The sequence below is a fragment of the Eretmochelys imbricata genome, chromosome 5 (genome assembly GCF_965152235.1).
Source record: "Eretmochelys imbricata isolate rEreImb1 chromosome 5, rEreImb1.hap1, whole genome shotgun sequence".
NCBI classification, from domain to species: domain Eukaryota; kingdom Metazoa; phylum Chordata; order Testudines; family Cheloniidae; genus Eretmochelys; species Eretmochelys imbricata.
In genome coordinates this window covers 58,137,972-58,161,286 of record NC_135576.1, presented here as the reverse complement: position 1 = coordinate 58,161,286, position 23,315 = coordinate 58,137,972, and the positions used below count along the sequence as shown (strand labels likewise).

The following is a 23,315-nucleotide window of genomic DNA, read 5'->3' as shown; positions in this document are numbered from 1 at the left end:
AAAATTTCGCTGTGGGATGGGCCCTCAGTGACTATGGGCGAGAGGGCAGTATTCTCCCTTAAAAGAGGAATTTTAGTTGGCAATTTTGTATAGAGCTTACTTGTATCATTATTTATTATTTGTATTGTGGTAGCGTCTAGAGTCCCATTCATACACTGTTGTACAAACACAGAACAGAAAGATGATCTCTGCTACCACGAAGCTTACATATTAGTAAAAAAAAAACTTTGCTCTTGAGGTCTTGCATTGTTCACTACCTCATATGGCCAAAAATATAATATAATAAATCTTTCACTCTCTATACTCCACACATCATTCTTTACATGCTTGGCTAAATCTCTCCTAGACATGGCAATTCAATAGCTTTAAGTGAGGAGAGACTGCAGGAAGGGAGGAAAACCCATGACAAAGCGCAAACCCAGCAGCAGAAACAAGAAGTGAGAGTGTCATCTACAATGAAGAAGAAATATACTGTAATAAGAGAAGAGACAGACAGCTTCGCAGAGCAGGAGTAAACAGGTGAGACACTAAGGAATGTTGTGTATATAATTTGCTGTGTTAGCAGAAATGGCAGTTATGATGGAAGGAAAAAATACAGAAATATTTTCATGTACTCCTGCTGAACTGGAAAAAGACTTCTTATTCCCAGCTCTTCTCAGATAATGCAGTCTAATAAACAAATAATGCCAATTTGCATTTATACAGCAACTCTCTTCTGAGGATCTCGAAGCAATTTACAATTAAATAGAAATATACATTTTTTAAACTTCAATGATGCTAACCTGATTCAATGTGAAAAATGTAAGTATAATACAGCTATTTCTCATGGCTCAGACCCAGAAAGATTACAGCACTATCAGCCTTATGTCTGAAACAGACTGGTATGGTGGATGCTTCGCATACCTGGCACATGTTAACTTTTCACTGATTTCAGAACAAGGTGAAAATGGCTAGGTATCAACAAAGTTGTTGGTTCTAGCTCAAATTCTTCATGCTTTGAGACCTGTGACTCTGAGACACCAGCTCTCTCTTCATGTTATACCATGGCACCAAGAGCACGCGAACCGCCCAAGCTGAAGTTGAAGTCAAAGAGATTAGTGTCATAAGTGCTCAGCAACGCAAGAGTTGTACACTTGGGCCAATACTGTCTCCTTCTAAAAACAACAACAACCCAAGTGTAGTCAACATTTTTACTGAGGAAATGAGTGCACGTGTAGTGTTGCAAGTTACTTCCACGTGTCTCCATTCTTTCAGGTATTCCATGCAAATATCCATTCTCCCTGACCCTATGAACATGTTAGTAAGACTTCTTATGTGAGCTACATGAAAAAAGGGCGCTTGAGGAAATGAAAGGGATCAAACCCAGTTTAAAAAAAAAAAAAGATTCACTTGATTTTTTTTTTTTAAACAATTTCAGGATACGGTGGCTGTATATAAGTAAAAGGAATACTAGTGGGTATATTTGCAAAATTTTAGCATGTTGTGAATTAGAACTGATCCAAAAGCCAAATTGGTAACATTAGTGACAAAAGTTCCTGATGGAAAGGTATAACTTTTTTTACACCAGCTAGGAATCAGGTGAATATACTTGTATTATTTGTCTAGTTTTCCCTCCTGCATGTACATTGTGGTAGAGGCTTGGGCCTCTTTTGTTTTTGTTTTTAATCTTATCATGAGCCCTCCATTCCCTGGAGGCTTGGAAGTCTGTGTTGATTTGCATTGTCTGCTGACCTACTGGCAAGTCATGCTGGCTTGTGTAATTATTGGGGTACCTCTATTTTCACTGGGATGGTAGGAAAGGTTACAAATACCCTCAGTACAGAGGTTTAAACGGTTGCAGTCCAAAGTAAGCAGTAATAGTTCCTGGGTCCCTGGCAGTCCAATTGAGAGGCAGGGCTTTTCCTGCCTAGTGCCTGGAGTGCCCTCTCCAGTCCAGTCTTCACTCAGGCAAATAAGCATTTGTGGGTTTCCAAGCCAGACTCAGTAAGTGTCTCTCACTGGTGCCCCTTCGCACTGGTTCCCTGCCCAACTGCTGCTGCTTCCCCACAGGTCCCATATAGACCTGCACCCAGCTGTGATATCCGGCAGTCACAGCATCATGTTCCACACGCAGCTTTGTTCATAGTTCCTGGGCCGTCTCTCCAGCTCCCTGCTCCCACGCGGCTCTCACTCCCAAACAGAGTCTGGACACTTCCTGGTTCAGGATCTTTCCTCTTTTCCCTTTATCTGTAGTCCCCTGCTTTGCAGATCCATCACACTTGCTTGTTGCACACCTGCTTCAATCCCTTAGATGCAGGGACATGAGAAAAGATGACATATATATATATATATATATATATATATATATTATATATACTGATATATATGATTATATTTGTGGAAAGATCCAGCTGGGTCCTTCTCCGATATCAAAATGTTACCATTGTGCTACCACTGAAACTACCTTAAATGGTACTTGTGCTCCTAACTCACTTTGGGAGTGTTTGAAAATCTCACCCATTGTCTACAACGTTAGCAGTCAGTGTCACACACCGACTCTCTCTAGCACCCGTACCCACTGGTCTAAAGGAAATCTTTAGAAAGAAATCTAGAGAATTTGGAAATAAAAAAAAAAACCCTTCAAACTCATATTTAGCAAAACCAGTTCTTATTCATAACTGTTACTTTGGACACTGATCCTCTGAGCAGGCAGGTGAGTGCTGAACCCTGTGCCTGCATGGAGTTTCACTGACTTCACTGGGACCCTTTGCAGGACAAGGGCCCACAGTTTTGCAGCTACTTGAGGGAGTGGGGCCTTGGTTTTTACGTTTTTCCATAAGAAATTACTAGAGAATTATTATTGGCAGGGGAACAGCATTATAAATAGGGTTTATTTATTTATTTGTGTACACGGGAGAGAGGTGGGGGGAAAATAGCTGCTTCACTCTCAGATGCCTTGTCTGAGATGCCAGGTGAACTCTTTTTGATTAACTAATTAGGTGTTTGGCTATTTCAGTTTTCAGCCAAAATGACAAAACAGAACTTCCTATATAAATGACTGATTAGTTTCCAGTCCCAAGTCATTTGGCAGTTTGTGGTTTTATAACTGTACCTGTTGCGGTTTCCAAACTGAGAGCTGCTTGGAGCCAGTAAAATCCTGTGATGTAAACCCTCTAAATATAAACGCTGAATAAGCACATCTGACTTTATTCCTTGGAATAACCACTAGTGTATTTGGGAGGTAGGGGTGCAGACCACCAGAATAAATTCTCTCTTCTGCTTTGTCTCTCTTCTCATCCCTGCCTCCATCTGTGGTTTTGCGCCTCTCCTTGCAGTCCCTCTATTTAGATTGCATTGTTCTAAAGCGTCTTCCTACTGATTTCCCTGCTTCTGATGCTATACACTTTGTTAATTGGAACTATACAATTTTGGAGACACACACCAAAAATATGTCAATGGATTTAACTGGAGTTAGGTGCCTATACACTTTTGAAAATTCCACTAGGCGACTATCTGCCTAAATACCTTTGAAAATCTGACCCTAAAATAGTTGCTAAAGATCACATAGAAAGTCTGTGGCAGAGGGGGAAACTTAACCCAGTTGTCTCAAATCACCAACTAGTACCCTGACCACTGGACCATATTTCCTCTCTAAGACATAAGTGTTCTGTGGACAAGGACAGAAACTTAAAATATATATTAGAAATTGAAACAAAATTATTACTGGAAACATTCACAAGGCTAGACTTAGCATTTCTCTACCTAGGACCTACAAAAGCAAAGAGATAGGCTAGATGGTCTGACAGAAATGTGGAGGCAGCTGACCCTGCATCGGAGGGAGATATCTGCACACTGAGGACTAACGGGGAGGAACTGGTAGTGAATCTAAAGGTGGAAGGCAATTTGGGTGCAAGTGATTTTAAAAAAGATAGATTTTATGATTCTAAAGAAAGGAAGGCATGAGAGCAGCAGAAAAAGGACAATGGACTTCAAAAAAGCAGATAGTAACAAACTCAGAGAACTGGTAGGTAAAGTCCCATGGGAAGAAAACTAAGGTGAAAAGGAGTTCAGGAGAGCTGGCAGTTTCTCACAGAGACAATATTAAAGCAACAGCAAACTATCCCAGTGTAAAGTAAAGATGGGAAGAATAGTTAGAGGCTAATATGGCTACATCAGGAGCTCTTTAATGACCTGAAAGTCAAAATGAATCCTACAAATAGTGGAAACATGGACAAATGGCTAAGGAGGGGTACAAAAGAATAGCAAAATTGTACAGACAAAATGTACAGACAAAATCAGACAGACCAAGGCGCAAAATAGCTACACCTTGCAAGGGACAAAAAAGGCAATAAGAAGAGGTTCTATATATAGATTAGGAGCAAGAGAAGACAAAGTAAAGCATACGTCCTCTACTTAGCAGGGAAGGAGAGCTAACAACTGATGACACCAAGAAAGGGTGACACCAATGCAAAGTACTACACTTAAGGAGGAAAAAATCAAATGCACAAGAAAGGGTGTTTAATACCTATTTTGCTTCAGTCTTCACTAAAAAGATTAATGGTGACCAGATACTCAACACAATTAATATTAACAACACGAGGCAAGGAACACAAGACAAAATAGGAAAAGAACAGGTTAAATAATATTTAGATAAGTTAGATATATTCACATTAGGAAGGTCAGATGAAATTCACTCCAGCTGAAGAAATCTTGGGACTGTTAGTGATTATCTTGAGAACTCATGGAGAATGGGTGAGGTTCCATAGGATTGCAGAAGGGCAAACAAAGGTGACTCAGGAAACTATAAACCAGTCAGCCTAACTTCAATATCTTGAAATTATTAAACCATCAATTTGCAACCACCTAAAACCACCTAATTTCCTTCTTTGACTGGGTTACTGACCTAGTGGAATAGGGGGAAGCAGTAGACACTATACATTTTGGTTTTAATAAGGCTTTTGACACAGTCCTACATGACAGTCTCATAAGTAAACTACAGAAATATGGTCTAGATGAAATTACTATATGGTGGGTGCACAATTGATTGAAAAACCATACTCAAAGTGCAGTTATTAATGGTCACTGTCAAACTGGGGGGGAGTATCTAATAGAGTACCATGGGGTTGATCTTGGGTCTCGTACTATTCAATATTTTCATTAATGACTTGGATAATGGCGTGGAGAGTATACACATAAAATTTTCAGATGACATCAAACTGGGATGGGTTGTTGGCACTTTGGAGCACAGGATAAGAATTCAAAATGACCTTGACAAATTGGAGAATTGGTCTGAAGTCAACAAATGATATTCAATAAAGACAAGTGCAAAGTACTACACTTAAGGAGGAAAAAATCAAATGCATAAATACAAAAGAATGATGTGACTGTCTAGGGGGTAATACTGCCGAGAAAGATGCAGGGATTATAATGGATCACAAACTGAATATAAGTCAACAGTGTGATGCAGTTGTTAGAAAGGCTAACATCATTCTGGGATGTATTAACAGGAGGATCGTATGTAAGACACACAAGGCAACTGTCCCAGACTACTTGGCAATACTGAGGTCGCAGCTGGACTACTGTGTCCAGTTTTGGGTACCACATTTTAAGAAAGATATGGACAAAATGCAGGAAAGCATCAAAAATGAGAAAAAGTTTAAGCTGACCTATCAGGAAAGGTTAAAAAAAACTGGGCATGCTTAGCCTTGAGAAAAGAAGACGGGGGGACCTGACAGTCTTCAAATATGTTATAAAGAGGAAGGTAAGCAATTGTTTCTCCATGTCCACTGAAGATGGGACAAGTAATAGGCTTAATCTGCAGCAAGGGAGATTTAGGATAGACTTTAGGAAAAACTTCCTAACCATATGGAAAGGTAAGTACAGGAATAGGCTCTGAAGGTGGTCATAGAATTTCTGTTTTTAGAGGTTTTTAAGAACAAACACTCCTCAGGGATGATCGAGGTACACTTGGTCTTGTCTCAGCACATGGGGGAGGACTGGATAACATCTCGAGGTCCCTTCCAGCCCTACATTTATATGATTCTATGACACTTCCACACTCAGATTTCAGGGGCATGATCAGGCCTCTGGTTACTACAAACACAAATTATGCAAACATGCATTTGGGATCATTAGGACCTGACTTTTTTCAAATGCAAATAAGAAGCCTGAGAAGTAATACTTGTTATTTATTTTTGGGAAGGGGAGGGCAACAATTGTCAAGGTACCTACTCTGATTTACTGTTAGATGATGAACTCTCCCTCTTCTCTTCACAACCCTTCCAGCCTCTAAGCCAAGATGACATGCTCTTCCACTGCCTGAACCCCTTCCTGCTAAACTCCAGTACTGCTCCACAGATGTAAACCTTCAATTTGACATATGCCAGTAAACAAACCTTCCCTCTGCCTTCAACTAGCATACCAACCTCCTTCCCATTTGACCAATCTCCCTGCAAGTTCATCCATACGACCCCCCTCACATTGCCCTCACCAGCTGTTAAAGCCTCCCTCTACTTCCTGATAAGTACCAGATCTTCTGCTGTACTACATTTCCCTTGTTTAAAAATAGAGAGGATATCATATTTACTTATACTATAGTGAACACTAGCACACCACTATGCATGTAACCATCTTCTTCTCTTTTCTTATCCATGGGAAGAGTTCAATATTGCATACTGTATATCTGGTTCATGAGATCATATACACAGAAAAGATCCTTTTGCCACCTTCTGCATGCAGTAGGTTACCATATCAAAGAACAATGTCTGTTACTGCATGTGAGATAGCGTGTCATTTAAAATATACATATTTGTGTGTGTGTGTAGACTGTAATACAAGGAAGGGGCCACTCTCCTATTATCTCATATGAATTACTACATCCACATATTAATGTTTAGGCATTAAATGTAGGTTCTCTCCATGTAATCACTCAACTGCTCATTAATCAAGCCAATGGCACTCTTGTTAAGAATAATGGAGCTCTTTAGTCATTGCAGTAACCCAGTTCCCTTTAGAGTTGAGGGTCCCGAAGGAGCGATCACTTAGAAGAGAGCTAAGATACAGGCTCTGTTACTTTTATTATTTTAACCAATCTTCCAGCTCTCATGGGAAATTAGCTTATTTGAGCAGAGCACTGGAGCCATATTGTATTTCTGTCACTGATGCTGGAGTTATTATGTAATGACCCTGGCTTTGGAAATGTCATCATTTTATCCTCTTCTACATTCTGGTTCAAAGTAAACAAATTAAATTACATATCTCATCCCAGCCCCTTTCCTTCTTTCTGGCCTTGAGAGGCTTCTTTATATAAAGTAACAACAACAACCTTTAAAATAATTTATGAGTGTAATATTTAACAAGTGCAGTATTTATGTTAAATCTTCTCAGATACCCCTCCACAATACTAACATTAGCTAAGCCAGAATACCCCTCATAGTCACTGTAGGCTTTGCATGTTAGCAGAGAAATCCTTCAGACCTACCTTGACTCAGTGAGCTTCTAGGGTATTCGCAAAACTACATATATTCTACAACAGAAAAATAAAAAGGGCTTCTTAAGAAACCTTGGGGTAATAATTCTGTCAGTATGATGTAAGTAAGGTCATAAAAGGCTAAAACCCTTACTTTTCTTCATGAAGATTTGCTTGTTGTAATTGCATCTGTATGTGCAGCCTCTATTTGTGAAGGGTGCAATCAGAACCTTGTCTGGCTCATTTAACTACTTCTCTGCTTGTATTTTGACAGTGGGTTTGGGGAAATCTGTTAGTTTGCTATAGTAAGCGTATCCCATCCCATTACAGTGTCCATAAGTTTCAAATTAATTTCCTGGAAGCATCTATGTAGGTACAACTAACTCCACTGAATGTTCATAGAAAAAAAAAAGGTCCAAAATTCGAAGTAAATTCATTTTTAAATTCTGATGAATACTTGCAGAACATCCTCCCCAGCATTTGCCCAGCTCTAGTAACATGTTGGAAAAGATCTTTAGGTTACGTCTGGAACAAACATGCGAGTAACTCAGCTTCATTTACTTATTCAGCCTTGGGTTTCTTCTTGTTTTTGAGGGAATTGTGACTGCTTACCTAAAGACAGACACCATGAAACAATGTTTCACAGCATGAGTTGCCACCACTCCATAGTCTGACCACAATGACCAGTAGAACAATCCAATTCTGATGCGTAGTGGGCCTCCTTTGCCCACTGAGAAGGTGGAGCATTTGGCCACAAAGGAACAATTCTGTGCAATGCAGAACTATATTTATTATATTCCTAAACCACTTGTTATCATTTTATCTAAGTGCCAATACACACAACAGAAGAGAGGAGTCCAATGCTAACATCCAGTTAAACTTCTCACTGTAATCTTTGTTTTCAAAATAAAAAGTCACTTTGAGAGATGCTCAGTTATTACGAATGGCTACATTTCCAACCAACCTATGCATTTTGCTGCATTGCAACTGAGTAGAACGCAATGTACGGTTAATATCTTTCTCTTGTACAGAAGATGGATGTGCTCTTATGTTTTCTTTCCTCCTTGACCTAACCTCAGAACTGTACATAAAGAGTCTGCTTTTCAGTAACCCTGAATGGGATTATCACTCATATGTCAAGAAATGGCATTCGTACTTGAGACACTGTACCAAGAGTTGTGGTGGGTTACAGCAGAACAGAGAAACTAGCACATGCTTTGTATTATTCTAAGAAGCAGCTGTGTATTTATGCCTTCTTATGCAATAAGCATGCAATTATGGCATGTAGTGAGTAAGCACCTGGGGCAGGCCTGGTATTTCACAATAACTTCACATCCTGAAATAGCTTACTAAAAAATATGGTTTGGCTTTGAAAAAATAGTGTTTCACCCTTCTGTCATCACCTTTGGGAGACAGACATTTTGAGTCTTATGAATAAGTGTTGTTTTAATTAAGATCATTTTGCTGAGGTTAAATACAGTTCTGAGACAGGCTATATTAGCTTAGTGTCCACAGCAGTGCTCAAACTGTGAATACTCCAGATTTTAGAATACTTACCAGCATATTACAGACCCACAAATACAGACATGTTAGAAAATATATTTGACACCCTGGTTATGATAATCTCACCTTCTAAGAAGGAATAGTTTTAGTAATCTGAGGAAGAAAAATATTTTAAAGGTGAAGGAGAAGAAATGTGCAGACCCCTTTTTCTCCTGCCCAGTAGACATTATCACCACCACACACTTCACAGTGGAACCGAAGAGGCTCTGCTGATGAGGGAACTCCACAGCCATGTAAGTGAGTAACGGATTTACCCATAAGGTTATGAGACGGTCTATATTTAAAGAAAATATAGTAAAAATACACAACATCCTATCACCAACTGATGTTTTCTTGAGGAAAAACTTACAGATCGCCATAGACCAGGCCATATATCTGTGCCATGCTCTGATGATAGACCCCTCGCAGGATAATTAATAGCAGAATCACAACGAAAGCTGGAAGTCCCCAACTCAAAAGGAAGAAAAGCAGATAGCGCCGCTGTGTGTGTTCATCATTCATCACCAGGACATACCAGAAATTAATAGCCTAAGGAATAACACAGATCATCATTAAATCAGCAGGGTTTAAGGAATAATTAACCTTTCCATCAAATAAAACATTCAGAAAGGCAGACTATACACTTTTGAATCCATATCTATGTTTTCCTCAGCATCAATATTTGTTCCCCTTTTCCCCCCTCAAATAACCAGAAGAGGTTAGTTGCCCAGGAAGTAGGGTTATTTTTGTGGTTCGGTTAAGCTTGAGATTAGCCTGCTGGAAGGAGATACATCCAAGTTAGCCCAACATAAAGCCAGTTTCTGCACTGAAAAAACCTGGTTTTCCTGAGCTTCTACAGACTCACCTGGAACACTGACACATAATTTTGCAAAATCTGATCTCTCCTGAGCTGTGTTTCTGTATCTTTTTACAGGATATGCAGCAAGCTGCTTCTACAGTTCTGGTTATGAACTTGATAAGGAAGTGTCATTCAAATTGTATTTTAATGTAATGTACACAGTGACAGTGAAGAAATTCAGATCACAGATACTGCACAGATGACAGAAAGAGTGCCATGAAGCAAAACAGAGACACATGGTCTATGTGTAGACTATTCTGGACTCTAGAAGAATCCTGATTTCTGTGAAGGTATCAGTTGGTCTGAGGACTGAATAATTTTTCTTTGGTGGTAAATAGTTAACCTGGCCCATTCACTTTTCAGATGAACTGGGAGGAAACTTCATGAGGAGAATCTCACTGAGTTTTCTTTTCCTTTGGCTTACTCTGATGGTCTTCCCACATGTTGGGGTAATGCACGTCAATGTTCTCTGTTTGGGGTAGAGAAATATAGAAAGCATGCTTGGTATTTGTGAACAGATTCCCTTTTCCTCTGCTTCTTCACCAAACATAGTGGAGATGAATTTTTACTGTTTGAGAAAGCAAATGCTTGACCATTCTCTTCCAGTTGGATTAACGGAACTGGTGAAATCCGCATACATCTAGGCAGACATATGTAAGGATTCTGGGTTATATGAACTATTGAGGAAAACTCATGGGAGGAAAACTCAAAAAAAAAAAAAAAAAAAAGGAGGAATGCAATTAGTATAAAAAGTTGAGAAACAGAATGCAAATAAATAAATAAATTGAAGCATGTGTTCACATCAATCATTAAGGTAACCAGTGTTTTTTTAAAGTTCAGCTCATTATAATCAAACAAAATAATCCAGGGACATATAAAATATCTCTGACCTAAAATGATCGAGTAGCATACTAGAGGTCTCCTGAGAATACAGCTAAATGAGACAGTAAACACCTCAAACAAACTGCTAAAATTTTGCAGCATGCAAAAGTACAATAGTGTAGAAGATATTTTCCAACACCAACCACTTTGTTTTACTTTCACAAGGAAGGTAGTGCAAAATAGCCAGGATGTGAAATTAAATAGCTATTCTTCACTCCCCAGATGGAGACTCTTATCATTTACTGAGGGTATGTCTACACTACGAAATTAGGTTGAATTTATAGAAGTCGGTTTTCAAGAAAGCGTTTTTATATAGTTGATTGTGTGTGTCCCCACACAAATGCTCTAAGTGCATGTAGTCGGCAGAGTGTGTCCACCGTACCGAGGCATCCTTGACTTCTGGAGCGTTGCACTATGGGTAGCTATCCCACAGTTCCTGCAGTCTCCGCCGCCCATTTGAATTCTGGGTAGAAATCCCAGTGCCTGATGGGGCTAAAACATTGTTATGGTTGGTTCTGGGTACATATCATCAGGCCCCCCTTCCCTCCCTCCCTCCGTAAAAGCAATGGCAGACAATCGTTTTGCGCCTTTTTTCTTGAGTTACCTGTGCAGACACCATACCACGGCAAGCATGGAGCCCGCTCAGCTAACCATCACCTTATGTCTCCTGGGTGCTGGCAGACGTGGTACTGCATTGCTACACAGCAACAGTTTATTGCCTTTTGGCAGCAGACAGTGCAGTATGACTGGTAGCCATCGGCTACATAGTCCAGGGTGCTCTTTTAACCGACCTCGATGAGGTCGGGGCACCTGGGCAAAGATGGGAGTGATTCAGCCAAGTCATTTCCCTTTTAAGTTTCGTTTCATGGCAATTCAGTCCTACCGGCAGTGCACTATCTTTTAATCTGCAGCCAGCAGAAGACAATGGCCAGCAGTCATACTGCACCGTCTTCTGACGAGCACCCAGGAGATGACGATGGCTAGCGGTCGTACTGCACAGTCTGCTGCCAGCAAGATGTATAAAGATAGATGAAGTGGATCAAAACAAGAAATAGACCTGATTTGTTTTGTATTCATTTTCTCCTCCCTCCCTCCTTGAAATCAACAGCCTGCTAAACCCAGTTCTGAGTTCTATCCTTGAGGGGGCCATTCTGAGGGATAGCTCAGTGGTTTGAGCATTGGCCTGCTAAACCCAGGGTTGTGAGTTCAATCCTTGAGGGGGCCATTTAGGGATCTGGGGCAAAAATTGGGGATTGGTCCTGCTTTGAGCAGGGGTTGGACTAGATGACCTCCTGAGGTCCCTTCCAACCTTGATATTCTATGATTCTATGACTCCATTATACTCTCAGATACTGTTTCTCGCAAAGCCACCCCCTTTGTTGATTTTAATTCCCTGTAAGCCAACCCGGTAAGCCATGTCATCAGTCGCCCCTTCCTCCGTCAGAGCAATGGCAGACAATCGTTCCGCGCCTTTTTTCTGTGCAGACGCCATACCACGGCAAGCATGGAGCCCACTCAGATCACTTGGCAATTAGGAGCACATTAGACACCACACACATTATCCAGCAGTATATACAGCGCCAGAACCTGGCAAGGCGAAACCGGGTGAGTAGGCGATGTCAACGCGGTGACGAGAGTGATGCGGACATGGACACAGACTTCTCTCAAAGCATGGGCCCTGGCAATGCGGGCATCATGGTGCTAATGGGGCAGGTTCATGCGGTGGAACGCCGATTCTGGGCTCGGGAAACAAGCACAGACTGGTGGGACCGTATAGTTTGCAGGTCTGGGATGATTCCCAGTGGCTGCGAAACTTTCGCATGCATAAGGGCACTTTCATGGAACTTTGTGACTTGCTTTCTCTGCCCTGAGGCGCAAGAATACCAAGATGAGAGCAGCCCTCACAGTGAGGGAAGCGAGTGGCAATAGCCCTGTGGAAGCTTGCAATGCCAGACACCTACCGGTCAGTTGGTAATCAGTTTGGAGTGGGCAAATCTACTGTGGGGGCTGCTGTGATGTAAGTAGCCAACACAATCAAAGATCTGCTGATATCAAGGGTAGTGACCCTGAGAAATGTGCAGGTCATAGTGGATGGCTTTGCTGCAATGGGATTCCCTAACTGCGGTGGGGCCATAGATGGAACCCACATCCCTATCTTGGCACTAGAGCACGAAGAGAGTACATAAACCGCAAGGGGTACTTTTCAATAGTGATGCAAGCACTGGTGGATCACAAGGGACGTTTCACCAACATCAGCGTGGGATGGCCGGGAAAGGTACATGACGCTCGCATCTTCAGGAACTCTGGTCTGTTTCAAAGGCTGCAGGAAGGGACTTTATTCCCAGACCAGAAAATAACCACTGGGGATGTTGAAATGCCTAGTTGAATAGTTATCCTTGGGGACCCAGCCTACCCCTTAATGCCATGGCTCATGAAGCCGTACACAGGCAGCCTGGACAGTAGTCAGGAGCTGTTCAGCTACAGGCTGAGCAAGTGCAGAACGGTGATAGAATGTACATTTGGACGTTTAAAAGCGCGCTGGCGCAGTTTACTGACTTGCTTAGACCTCAGCAAAACCAATATTCCCACTGTTATTACTGCTTGCTGTGTACTCCACAATATCTGTGAGAGTAAGGGGGAGACGTTTATGGCGGGGTGGGCGGTTGAGACAAATCGCCTGCAGCTGGTTACGCACAGACAGACACCAGGGTGGTTAGAAGAGCACAGGAGGGCGCCGTGCGCATCAGAGAAGCTTTGAAAACCAGTTTCTGGCCAGGCTATGGTGTGAAAGTTCTGTTTGTTTCTCCTTGATGAAACCCCCCGCCCCTTGGTTCACTCTACTTCCCTGTAAGCTAACCACCCTCCCCTACTCCCTTCAATCACCGCTTGCAGAGGCAATAAAGTCATTATTGCTTCACATTCATGCATTCTTTATTAATTCATCACACAAATAGGGGGATACCACCAAGGTAGCCCAGGAGGGGTGGTGGAGGAGAGAAGCACTAGGAGGGGTGGTGGAGGAGGGAAGGACAAGGCCACACAGCACTTTAAAAGTTTAAAAGTTTAAAACTTATTGAATGCCAGCCTTCTGTTGCTTGGGCAATCCTCTAGGGTGGAGGGGCTGGGTGGCCGGAGGCCCCCCCTCACCGCGTTCTTGGGCGTCTGGGTGAGGAGGCTATGGAACTTGGGGAGGAGGGCGGTTGACTAAACAGGGGCTGTAGCAGTGGTCTGTGCTCCAGCTGCCTTTCCTGCAGCTCAGCCATATGCTGGAGCATATTAGTTTGATCCTCCAGCAGCCTCAGTATTGAATCCTGTCTCCTCTCATCATGCTGCCGCCACCTTTCAGCTTCAGCCCTCTCTTCAGCCCACCACTTACTCTCCTCAGCCTGCCGGTCATCTTGTGCTTTCCTGGACTCAACATTATCTGCCTCCACACATTCGTCTGTGCTCTGTCAGTGTGGGAGGACTGTGTGAGCTCAGAGAACATTTCATCGCGAGTGCGTTTTTTCGCCTTCTAATCTTCGCTAGCCTCTGGGAAGGAGAAGATCCTGTGATCCTTGAAATACACGCAGCTGGTGGAGAAAAAAAAAGGGACAGTGGTACTTAAAAAGACACATTTTATAGAACAATGGGTACACTCTTTCATGGTAAACCTTGCTGTTAACATTACATACATAGCACATGTGCTTTTGTTCCAAGGTCACATTTTGCCTCCCCCCACTGCGTGGCTAGCCCCTCATCCCTCCCCCCTCCCCGTGGCTAACAGCGGGGAACATTTCTGTTCAGCTACAGGCAAACAGCCCAGCAGGAACGGGCACCTCTGAATGTCCCCTTAAGAAAAGCACTCTATTTCAACCAGGTGACCATGAAGGATATCACTCTCCTGAGGATAACACAGAGAGATAAAGAACGGATGTTGTTTGAATGCCAGCAAACATACATTGCAATGTTTTGTTCTACAATGATTCCCAAGTATGTGCTACTGGCCTGGAGTGGTAAAGTGTCCTACCATGGTGGACGGAATAAGGCTGCCCTCCCCAGAAATCTTTTGCAAAGGCTTTGGGAGTACATCCAGGAGAGCCGCGAATGCCAGGGCAAATTAATCATTAAACATGCTTGCTTTTAAACCATGTATAGTATTTTAAAAGGTACACTCACCAGAGGTCCCTTCTCTGCCTGGTGGGTCTGGGAGGCAGCCTTGGGTGGGTTCGGGGGGCACTGGCTTCAGGTCCAGGGTAAGAAACAGTTCCTGGCTGTCGGGAAAACTGGTTTCTCCGCTTGCTTGCTGTGAGCTATCTACAACCTCATCACCATCATCATCTTCCTCGTCCCCAAAACCTACTTCCGTGTTGCCTCCATCTCCATTGAAGGAGTCAAACAACACGGCTGGGGTAGTGGTGGCTGAACCCCCTAAAATGGCATGCAGCTCATCATAGAAGCGGCACATTTGGGGCTCTGACCCAGAGCGGCTGTTCGCCTCTCTGGTTTTCTGGTAGGCTTGCCTCAGCTCCTTAAGTTTCACGTGGCATTGCTTCAGGTCCCTGTTATGGCCTCTGTCCTTCATGCCCTGGGAGATTTTGACAAATGTTTTGGCATGTCGAAAACTGGAACGGAGTTCTGATAGCATGGATTCCTCTCCCCACACAGCGATCAGATCCCGTACGTCCCGTTCGGTCCATGCTGGAGCTTTTTTGCAATTCTGGGACTCCATTATGGTCACCTCTGCTGATGAGCTCTGTATGGTCACCTGCAGCTTGCCACGCTGGCCAAACAGGAAATTGAAATTCAAAAGTTCGCGGGCCTTTTCCTGTCTACCTAGCCAGTGCGTCTGAGTTGAGAGTGCTGTCCAAAGCGGTCACAATGGAGCACTCTGGGATAGCTCCGGGGGCCAATACCGTCTAATTGTGTCCACAGTACCCCAAATTCGACCCAGCAAGGCCGATTTCAGTGCTAATCCCCTTGTGGGGGTGGAGTAAGGAAATCGATTTTAAGAGCCCTTTAACTTGAAAAAAAGGGCTTCATCGTGTCGACGGGTGCAGAGTTAAATCGATTTAACGCGCTAAATTTGACCTCAACTCCTAGTGTAGACCAAGGCTTAGAGTACTTTTGTGCAGCAATTAGATACCAGTGCCTGGCCTGTGACAGCTGACTCGGGCTGGAGCCTGGGCTCTAGGACTCTGCAAGGTGGGAGGGTCCCAGAGCTCAGGCTGCAACCTGAGCCCAGAAGTCTACACTGCAATGAAACAGCCCCACAGCCTCAGACCCAGGAGCCCAAGCCAGCTGGCACGGACCAGCCCTGGGTTTTTATTGCAGTGTAGATATACCATTAGTGCAGAATCAAAGAATCCACATGAGAGTTGGCGCAAAATAGTTATACAGCAATAGATATTCTACAGTAGCTATTCCAGGCTTTTTCTCCCTGTAGACAAGCCCTTTATAAGGCCTTAATATTATCCATATAGGTAGTCTTCTGTGTCGTACATTTGGTGACCTATTTCTTTGCTTTCTTTGCTTCATCTCAAATACTATACGAACTAGAGTTGGGCAAATAATTGATACAATGATTTTAGTCATTTTTTGGTTTACAGATGGTCTGTTAAGAGATTGCAAAATTACCAAATGGATTTGTTGTTCAAAAATATTTGTGAATTTCTTCAGCCAAATTCTTGGCTTTCAGTTCATCCAAGTGGCAAACTGTGAATTCTACTATCAAGTATTTAATTTGTGCTGAGTGGGTTAGTTATGTAAGTATTGTTGGTTAGTTATTTGGTATTTTCCTGGTCTTACATATCTAATCGATGAAGAACAAATCTTGATTACATAATTCAAAATTCTCCCTTTGATTATTAGCAATATGTTGTACGATCAGGGAACAAAAGAAAAAGTGTATGAATTTCATTAAAGGACAAAAGAAAAATTACTGCTTGCATATTCAGTTAAATGTTCTCCAAAAGGAAATGCTAAATGGCTGAAAATGGATTTGAATATTTGTGCAAAGATTTTTCTATTTGCTGAGTTTTGTAATAACTCTTTCTGTCCTATTTTACTGCATTCAGTAGCTATATTAGATCCTTCTCTTTTTCATCTTATGCAAAGGAAGTTTCTTTGTTCTTAAAGGAAAGAGGGACTTCTTTCTTCCACAAAATTAAAAGAATAAACAGTAATAGAGAACCGTTCTGTATAAATCTTCAAATTGTGTGGTTTTCTGGTCTTACCTAAGCCATGCTTCAGTACTAGTACTCTGACAGTGTACTGATTTATTCCATTATATTTAGTTAGGGATCACTGATCCTGTTAATTCTGACTATTAGCTTAATTGTTCTCAGTTATGCAATTCAGATTGTTTTCTAAGAAGTCCTACCATATGTCCTTCCCCTCCTTTGCTGTATTTGTTTAGTCATAGTTAACCATCTTATCTCATTTATCACATGGATGACACTAGTCCAATGGTCTTTGCAAAGCTTTAAGAGAGATTGGCCAATTCACCATTTCCTGTGCAGTGACATTTTTATCTTGATAATTATAAGCCTCTTGTCTTCAACTTCTTTTGGTGTGCCAAAATTAAATCAATGAAGTACAAATAGTGGAGCTAATTTTAGCAAATCCTTTCCTGTTGCTATGCTGTAACAATAACTAGTCCTCCAGAGGAATAAAATGTACAGTCCATTTCTCAGTTGCTCAGGTGAAGAAACTAATGCAAGAGCTATGAATGTTCTGAGGTGCAATCCAAAACAATTATGCATGAATAGAAAATCTTAACGAAATGAACCTAAACTTACTGAGGGTTTTTTTTTCTTTTGCAATGAAACAAGCAATTGAAGCTACCTTTCAAGACGTAAGACACATTTTATGTATGGATTTTTTTTAATGGGGTTACATGTGGGACTGTAGTCAGCAGGTACAGCTTATCAGGAAGGAGACTTTAGATATAGGGCTTGCCAGTTTGGTGCACATAGCTTTATTTCCCTCAGCCCCCGCCCCGTTTTGGAAGGGATGCATACATCTATATGAATGACTTTTGGCCTACTCACATGGTTAAAAGTTAGGCATGTGCTTAAGTACCTTGCTGAATCAGGACCTTAATAAGATTGCAAGTGGATTTATGGAAAAACAACCAGGCACAAATATGGCCAAAAAAATAAAAAGGAGAAACACAAATACTTGGGACCTGACATTCATCTTGCTCCCACTGGTTTTACTCCACTGCAACTGCATTCTGTGGAGTTACTCCAGATTTGCATTGGTTTAAATGTGATGAGAATCAGGGCTTTGTATCATACATTTTCCCACAATTCTCAAACTAGGAATTGGCTGTTATTTAGTTGATACAGATGAGAATTACAACATCTTAAACTAGTTTTAAAAAGTGTACAACTAAGTTACCAAAGGGGCAGTTTCTAATACATTATTCTTAATAAGATTTCTTATGGTAAAGTTTGAACAGGCATACTTTTACTTGTATGTGCCTGTCATACACAGGAACTGCTACCAAGGATTTGCCATAATCTACTGAGTGCCCTGGAACAAACAATACAGTACAGAACAGCATGTCTAACATACGCTCATCGACATACGCTCTGTCATCCCAAAGAACAAGCCACCCAACATGGATTGGCTTTTAAAATGCATACTGGTGGGTGTCAGTGGGTGGTGGCAGGGTGCACTAGTATGGCTTAAAACTTCTGTATATTAGGCAGCTATATATGACTCAAAACTCTTGGCCAAATCTACCCCCATTAATATATGGAGGAGGTTAGAGAGACAAGGTGGGTGAGGTAATATCTTTTATTGGACTAACTTCTGTTGGTGAGAGAGACAAGCTTTCAAGCTACACAGAGCTCTTCCTCAGGTCTGTGGAGGATGTGTAATTTGCACCTGCCACTCTACCTCGGCCCTTTACACTCAAATGGGTCTCAGCCCTAATGGAGTTTCCACCACCCTGTGACATATTTCCATTCTCCCAGGAGCTCCACAGAAGTCCTGAGAACAGAAGCTGCTGAGGGTGTGTTCAATCAGAATCCCGAGCTGCTCTACCTATGATCCTTTTCTCAGGCCAGTACGGAAAGATTAGGCTTTGCTTTGCAATATCAATAGTTTGGCGGAGTAACCATTTAAATCCGAAAGTCTGACTCCTTCATCCTGTATTTTCTAATGTTTTCAAAACTGCAGATGAACAAATATTGATTATGTTCCAGATCTTCAGTTGGTGTAAATTGGTGTAGCTTCATTAAAATAGTGTGGATTATTAGCACAGCCTGCCTGAGCTACTGTCCATTAGATTCAACAATTCATATCTGTATTTTAATGAACAGAAAAGTTTAAGGAAATACTCTTTTCTAAGATCTGAGCATTTGAATATATTGAATAATTATGTTTCAAAACTTGGCTCTTCCTTTACACTTCCCTAAACGCTGAACATTATTAATGGCAACTGGTTCACACCAAAATAAAAAATGTTTCAATATGTTAAAGAATTTATGACTTGTTGTGGGAAAACAGATGGATAGAATTAAAAAAAATAAAATAAAATAAAAGTAACTTAAACTATTCACCATTATGTACTTCATAGTTATCGTATCCCATAGATACATGCACACAAAAGCATACACTGCTATGAGAAGCTAGAGTAGTGAAAATTTATCTCACACTCTGTTTGGGGATGCACGTGTGAGTGGTGTGTCTCCATTTCTTATTGGATATGATTTATTAATACTCGCACCTAGGCAGAAAGGGACAGAAACATGTCCACATAAGTTCCATGTATGACTCTACTGCTTTCCACAAGACAATGGCATGCAGCAGCAGGAGTATATCTCACTCTTCCCCAGAGACTGCAGCCTTAACTCATAGCAGGACAGTACAACCCCATCATGCTAACTTTTAGTTTAGTTTGTACCCATTACGCCTTCTGGCATTTAGGGAAGCGACAAACTCCTCTGTCTGTTTCTGGCAAGTCTTTCAATGGTTCCCCAGCTCTGCCCCAGGTTTTTCAGCTCAGTTTCCACAGCTCTTCGCCATGTTGTTTTCAGGCAGCCTCGTTTTCACTTGTTTTCAGGTGTCTATATTATCGCTACTCTGGTGATGGAATCAGTTTCCATCCAAAGACACATGGCCAATCCATCTCCAATGCCTCCTGGTAATGATGGTGCTCATATCTTCTTGGCTGCACTGTGTAAACAGGTCTTGGTTTGAGACTGTTCTTGGCCAAAAGATACAGAGGATTTTTCTGAGGCAGCTTGTAAGAAATGAAAACAGTTTGGACATGTCGTACTTTGTCATTCCCCAGCATTCTGCCCTATAAAGTAGTGTTGAAAGTACGCAGCACTGAAAAATCTGGTTTCGTTTTGGTGTTGTATTTTGGTGATTTCCAGACTGTATTTAAGCTCTGGAAGGTGTTCCTGGCTTTACTTATTCTGTTCTGGATGTCCTGGCTTGTTCCACCATCCTGCTATGCTAACTATTGCATAGACGCAAATGGGACATGGAAATCTGGCAAGTATATAAAGAAACAACCAAAACATCTAGGAATGATGTAATAAAGCACTTATATAGTAGCTTGCATTGCCTATGATTTGTTGTGACAAGATACTGTGGCCTGTGCTCATGTCAGGAATGAGCAGGCCACACAACAAATCTTAATCCCTGTAAGAGCAAACTAAATTGCACAAGAAAGGTCTATGCTTGTATATCTTGATGTGTGCAGCGGCCATGCACTAGAAGCGGACCAATTTTTTAAAAAAATGATAACTTTGATTAAATTTGGAATTTAAACATTTTAATGGAAATTAAAAGAAACCTTTAAATGTCCCTCCTCCCCATTTTTTTTCCAACTAGCTCTAATCTTCACACATTTATGCTTAAAGTATTAAGAGGACTGAGGCACATCATGACTACAGATGCAAAGTCCTATTCGCCACCATTTGGTTCCAGTTTGTATTCTTACCCATTTTGTAGCACATAGGACCTGGCATTCACTGATATAAAAATAAGTTCATTTTCCATGTACGAAAGACCGTCAGTAATACTAAGGTGTTTTGTACCCACTAAAGGATAAAACAGAAATTACAGCTGGATTTAAGAAGGGACAGGCTGAGATCAAAAAGGTTAATTCAGTTAAAAATCAACAAAGTATTAAACCAAGAAGTTAAATAAAAATAGACATATTTTTATCTATATATAAAGCAATCCTTTCCCTCTCTAAACATTTGTAACTTTGGCCGACGTATATGTATTTTATTAGACTTTGGCTCTTTGATCTCTCTTGACAGTTACATACTCAATATCTGCTACCTCATTTGGAGGCCTGTAGTATAAACCTAACACTATATTTGTATCCTACAAGTTCAGTTGCGTAGTCCAGTCCACTCCGAATTTCTCTTTCTCAATGGAATCTTGCAGATACAGCACTACTTCCTCACCTCTTCAATCTAATCTGTTGGTATATAATCTGGTATATAATCTGGTATATAATCTGTTGATAGATATCATATCTATATATAAAGGCAAGAAGCTAAAAATACAGGTGAATTAGAATGGATGAGGATTTTGACATTATAGGCATTTACTGAACTTTGGTAGAATGATAACAAGCAATGTGATAGTATAATATTTGACTACACAAAACCAACAGATTAGATTGAAGAGGTGAGGAAGTAGTGCTGTATCTGCAAGATTCCATTGAGAAAGAGAAATTCGGAGTGGACTGGACTACGCAACTGAACTTGTAGGATACAAATATAGTGTTCGGTTTATACTACAGGCCTCCAAATGAGGTAGCAGATATTAAGTATGTAACTGTCAAGAGAGATCAAAGAGCCTGAGTCTAATAAAATACATATACATCGGCCAAAAGTTACAAATGTTTAGAGAGGGAAAGGATTGCTTTTTGGAATGACTAACCTGAGTTCATACAAGAGGAGAAGCTAATTTCAATGTAGTTCTACACAAAAGTCAGGAGTTTTCTCACAAAGATGAAGCCCTATAAGAGGCTGAGGTGTCAAAAGAAGAGGTGCTGGAACAAACTGGTAAATTTAAAAGCATGAATTCACCAGGCTCAGATGATTGACATCCAAGAGATCTGAAGGATTTTAAGAATGAAATGACTGAGCTACTAGGAAGAAAAAAATGCAATCTCTCATTAAAACCAGCTTCTACATATACCAGAGGACTGGAAGGTAGCAAATGTAGGACCTACATTTTAAAAAGGCTGGAGAGGTGATCTGGGGAATTACAAACCAGTAAGCCTTATTTCAGTACTTGGTCAAGCTGATAATTAAAAGTAAAATTATAAAACACCTAAAAAATAATGATGTAACATGATCTAATGAGCATGGGCTTTTGCCAAGGAAAACTGTGCCTAATGTAGCAAAAATAATGGATAAAGAAGAACTGGCAGATATAATTTGCTATAAGATGAGTTAAACCTTGTTATGGGAAAAGTTAAAACCTTGCTGAGACTGATGGGTGTGAACTCACCCTTCAATTAACATAACAGTGAGGATAAATTAACCACACGACCCTCCTGAAGACAAAAGGGTTATGTAAACCTACACGAGTTTTGGACTGAGAAGGCAGAGGGCCTTTGCTGAGTATTGTTTGTGTGTTGTGTGTGAGAGTGTTTGAGGGAAGCAGGACACAGAGAAACTGGGAAGAACTGAAGAGAGAAAATCAGAGGCAAAAAGCCAAGCAGTAGCCTGTGAGGATAGTATGACTCCGGGGAAAGCTAGAAAAAGCTTGTGGGTTTATTGGCAATAAAGGCTGGTGGCTGTATAGTGAGGACTTGTCTACAACTACCAAGTTTTGTGGACAAAACTTATGTCGCCACCCAAAAGGCAACCTACACGGGCTGCAGGTTGTCCAACACTGTACTATAAGAATTCAGTAGTTATGGTCTGAAAGGTACAGCACTTTCATAAGCCAGAAACTGGCTAAAAGACAGAAAACAAAGAGTAGGAATAAATAGCCAATTATCCAGTCAAGGGTTACCAGTGGGGTGTCAAAGTTCCATACTGAAACATGTGATGTTTAATATATTGATCAATTATCTGGAAGTGAGGTAGACAGTGAGATGGTGAAATCTGAAAATGACAAAATTATTTAGGTTAGTCAAGACCAGTGAAAACTGCATGAAACTTCAGAGATTGCGAACCAAACCAGGTGAATGGGCATATCAGCAGAAGTAGTTCAGTACTGACAAATGGAAAGTAATGTATATTCAAGGGAATAATTTGAATTACTCATACATTTTATTGGGTTCTAACTGTATCAACTCAGGAAAAAAAATCTAGGCTTCACTATGTATAGCTCAAGGAAGATCTCTGCTCAGTGTTCAGCCGTGTTCAGAAAAGGTGATTCTATGTTTTAGGATGACTATGTGTTTCTTTTCCTCAAAATTACTGCTATTTAAGGCAAACAGACACAGTAAGCTTGGGACCCAAGATAGAGAGCTGCCTTTTGTTTTTGTTCCATGTTTATGTTAGCCTCTTGACAAAGCGCAAGGAAGTGAAGAATTTTTTTTTTGGTGTCTTTCCGTTACTAAGGACAAAGCAGCACAGTTACAGCATAATTGATCTCTGCTGAATTTTG

General features: G+C 41.1%; 1 protein-coding gene across 1 annotated transcript in view; it reads right to left on the bottom strand.

Moving 5' to 3' along the window:
- Positions 1-23,315, bottom strand: part of ADGRV1 (adhesion G protein-coupled receptor V1) — a 420,452-nt gene that overhangs the window by 96,837 nt on the left and 300,300 nt on the right. Inside the window, exon 86 of the mRNA XM_077818015.1 lies at positions 9,360-9,538. Within this exon, the coding sequence (XP_077674141.1) occupies positions 9,360-9,538 (179 nt within the window). The remainder of the gene's footprint in view (positions 1-9,359; positions 9,539-23,315) is intronic.